At 35.7% G+C, this 2,610-nt stretch overlaps 1 protein-coding gene across 1 annotated transcript in view; it reads left to right on the top strand.

Annotated features, from left to right (window-relative positions):
* Positions 1-2,610, top strand: part of LOC107554826 (glycine receptor subunit alpha-2-like) — a 22,142-nt gene that overhangs the window by 7,788 nt on the left and 11,744 nt on the right. Inside the window, exon 2 of the mRNA XM_016237457.1 lies at positions 972-994. Coding sequence (XP_016092943.1) covers positions 972-994 — 23 coding nt within the window. The remainder of the gene's footprint in view (positions 1-971; positions 995-2,610) is intronic.

Here is a 2,610-nt window from a genome sequence, read left to right as displayed (position 1 = left end):
CCAAGCTTTCATTAAACAAGCCTCTTGTACCCCTGTAAAGCTTCCTGTGGTGCCATTACCAGCAACCCCAATGGCCTTATAAGCAGGCCGACAGATGCCATTCCTTGTCAGACGAGAGGCAAACACTTAACATTATCTTCAGTTTATTACTGGTTTTTCTTCATTAATTTTCAGCTTTTTTTCCAGACCGAATTTTTTATAATTTTTTTTTAATTTAGTTTTCTGTCTTGACGTTTCTAGCTTCTAATTTCATCCCTACCACAGCAGATCTGTGTTTATAAGCTGCCATCCTGGGAATCCCCTAAGCAACTCCCTCTCATTGTATCCCAACATTTCCACACCTCAGGAACACTCCACTCACACTTTGATGAGTAGCTCTCATGTTTGCACAGTTGACAGTTGCACACGTGACTCAATTGCTGTGCTGGTACAGTTCTGTTTTATGGGAATGGATCTGAGATACTGTGAAGTGGGGAATGGTATGAGGCAGTTATTATAAATTCATGACAGCTGAAGAAGGGGTCAGCCATCTCTCGAGGCGTACAGTAATAAAAAAAATGTTGTGGTCATCACCCAGTTGAAGGCAACGGCCCAGAATGAAACAAGCTTAGATCTGCCTCTGTTAACATCCCCCCAGTTATTTCCCAGACTCCTCTGAAAAGTTCAGAGAGGGGAATTTTATCCTAATCTTGAATTATACCACCTTGAAAACTTTTCCGCGTTGTCGTTGAAAAATTAAGCATGCTTTGATACATTATGCTGATGATGGAGGAATCCAGTCATGAATCTTTCCACAAAATAAAAAGAAAAAATATTGTAAAACAGACAGTAGCTATGTAAGATTCAACACACAGGCATTGTGCATCTCTATAATCAAATGCAGCAAAACCTCCAGACAATTACAGTTTCACAAAGCAGCAGGTCAATCATAGAAGTTAATTAATGACTTTTTAATTGAACACTGTTGACAGACTGCTTTTGTGAGAAATGCCAGGTAACATGTGACTGGCTAACTTAATCTTTTCAATGCATGTGAATAATTATTTTCGTGCACTTAGTGAACTTTTCTGTTGACTGTCTGACAGATTTATTACACCACTCATCCACTTTCTGTTTTATCGTTCTGAGCTAGCGTGTTCGGTTAAATGTTCAACATGGGAAATTGTATAACAGGAGATCTGAGTTTCATGTCAATATTTCATGCAGACTAAAGCGATAACTGTCATAGGAATTTGTCTTTCAATGTTCTTATCTACATGCAGCCCTGAAATATTTTTTTCCAAGCTGTCAGAGGAAATCATATTTCAGACAAATTATTACAGAGCATGCAAAGACAACTATAATTATAACAAAATAATTGAAACATTATTTTAATTTTAAAATACAGATAAAACACTAATGCAAAATTATTCTATAAAACAGTTCAAATTATAATTAGGAAGTGTGGGGTAAGCGGTGCCACTTTTTACTGTCCAAAATGAGATGGGTAAAGATAAAAAGGAGGAAAAACTAATCCTCCTAATTATATTTCAGGAAGTCTGCTACCAACCAAAAATTTAAATAACATAGGGCCATAGAAATATGACTAACAAAATTGCCACACATTATGCGTCATGCCAAAGGGTAAGCAGAATGCTTGCAAATATAAATAAATGTAAATATATGTCTATGCAAAAATAAATGAAAACATATATTTAAAAGAAATTAAATCATGCACTATCCCATTCCAAAGTTTTATCTTGATGCACATGATATAGTCATAACCCAGTAAGGAAAACGTTTAAAATTGACAGTTTACCCTGCAGTACCTGGAAGACATTAACCCTTTATTTAATAATTCATGGCTAATTTTTTTGGTCAAATAATGTTCATGGTTTTATGTATTGCCAATTCACCACCTCTGTAATTTTGTTGACAAAATTCCTTCCACCTACCATATATTTCAGTTTGACAAGTAAAAGAATGCTTTTAGCAAAAAAAAAACGTATTTTTCTCATGGCATTGCTCATCACAAAAGGCAAATGTATATCTCTAAATACTGTATAAGGTTTGTATATTGGCCATAACCACTTTTTTCCCCATGGATGGATCTGGACTGTACCACTTTATATAATTAAAGCCTTTCATTTTACTATTACAAATGGGGAGCATGTATACTATAATACCACTACACCCACCACAGCTTCACAATGGATATTGTAAACATGTAGAGCCTTATCACTGGCCTGAAATTAAGTTTGTGCATTTCAGATGTGAATGCGTAATCTTTTCAGAATATTTTAAGTGGTGCTGAATACCATAAAACCAAAACAACAGAAACTATGGATTACACCCAGCACAAACACAAGCAATGGACCTTTGCCATGGCTTCTTGCCATGGCTGTGCTTTGTGTGCCTGAGCCACATATTATATAAATCATTTCACTGGGGATTAGAATGTAATCGGACTGTCCGTAATACACTGTGGTGTTAAGAAGAACATTGATTGTTTAGGTGAGACAGAGAAAAAGAGGGAGAAAAAGAGAGAAAGCAAAACATATGGTTTTTCTTGTAGTGAAAGAAAAGGCAAGAAAGAAGAAAAACAACTTGTAAAGAGCTCAATGGAATGAA

The sequence above is a fragment of the Sinocyclocheilus grahami genome, unplaced genomic scaffold (genome assembly GCF_001515645.1).
Source record: "Sinocyclocheilus grahami isolate Dianchi unplaced genomic scaffold, SAMN03320097.WGS_v1.1 scaffold515.1, whole genome shotgun sequence".
Lineage (NCBI taxonomy): Eukaryota > Metazoa > Chordata > Actinopteri > Cypriniformes > Cyprinidae > Sinocyclocheilus > Sinocyclocheilus grahami.
The sequence above is the reverse complement of the archived record's forward strand: the minus strand, read 5'-3'. Positions and strand labels throughout refer to the sequence as shown.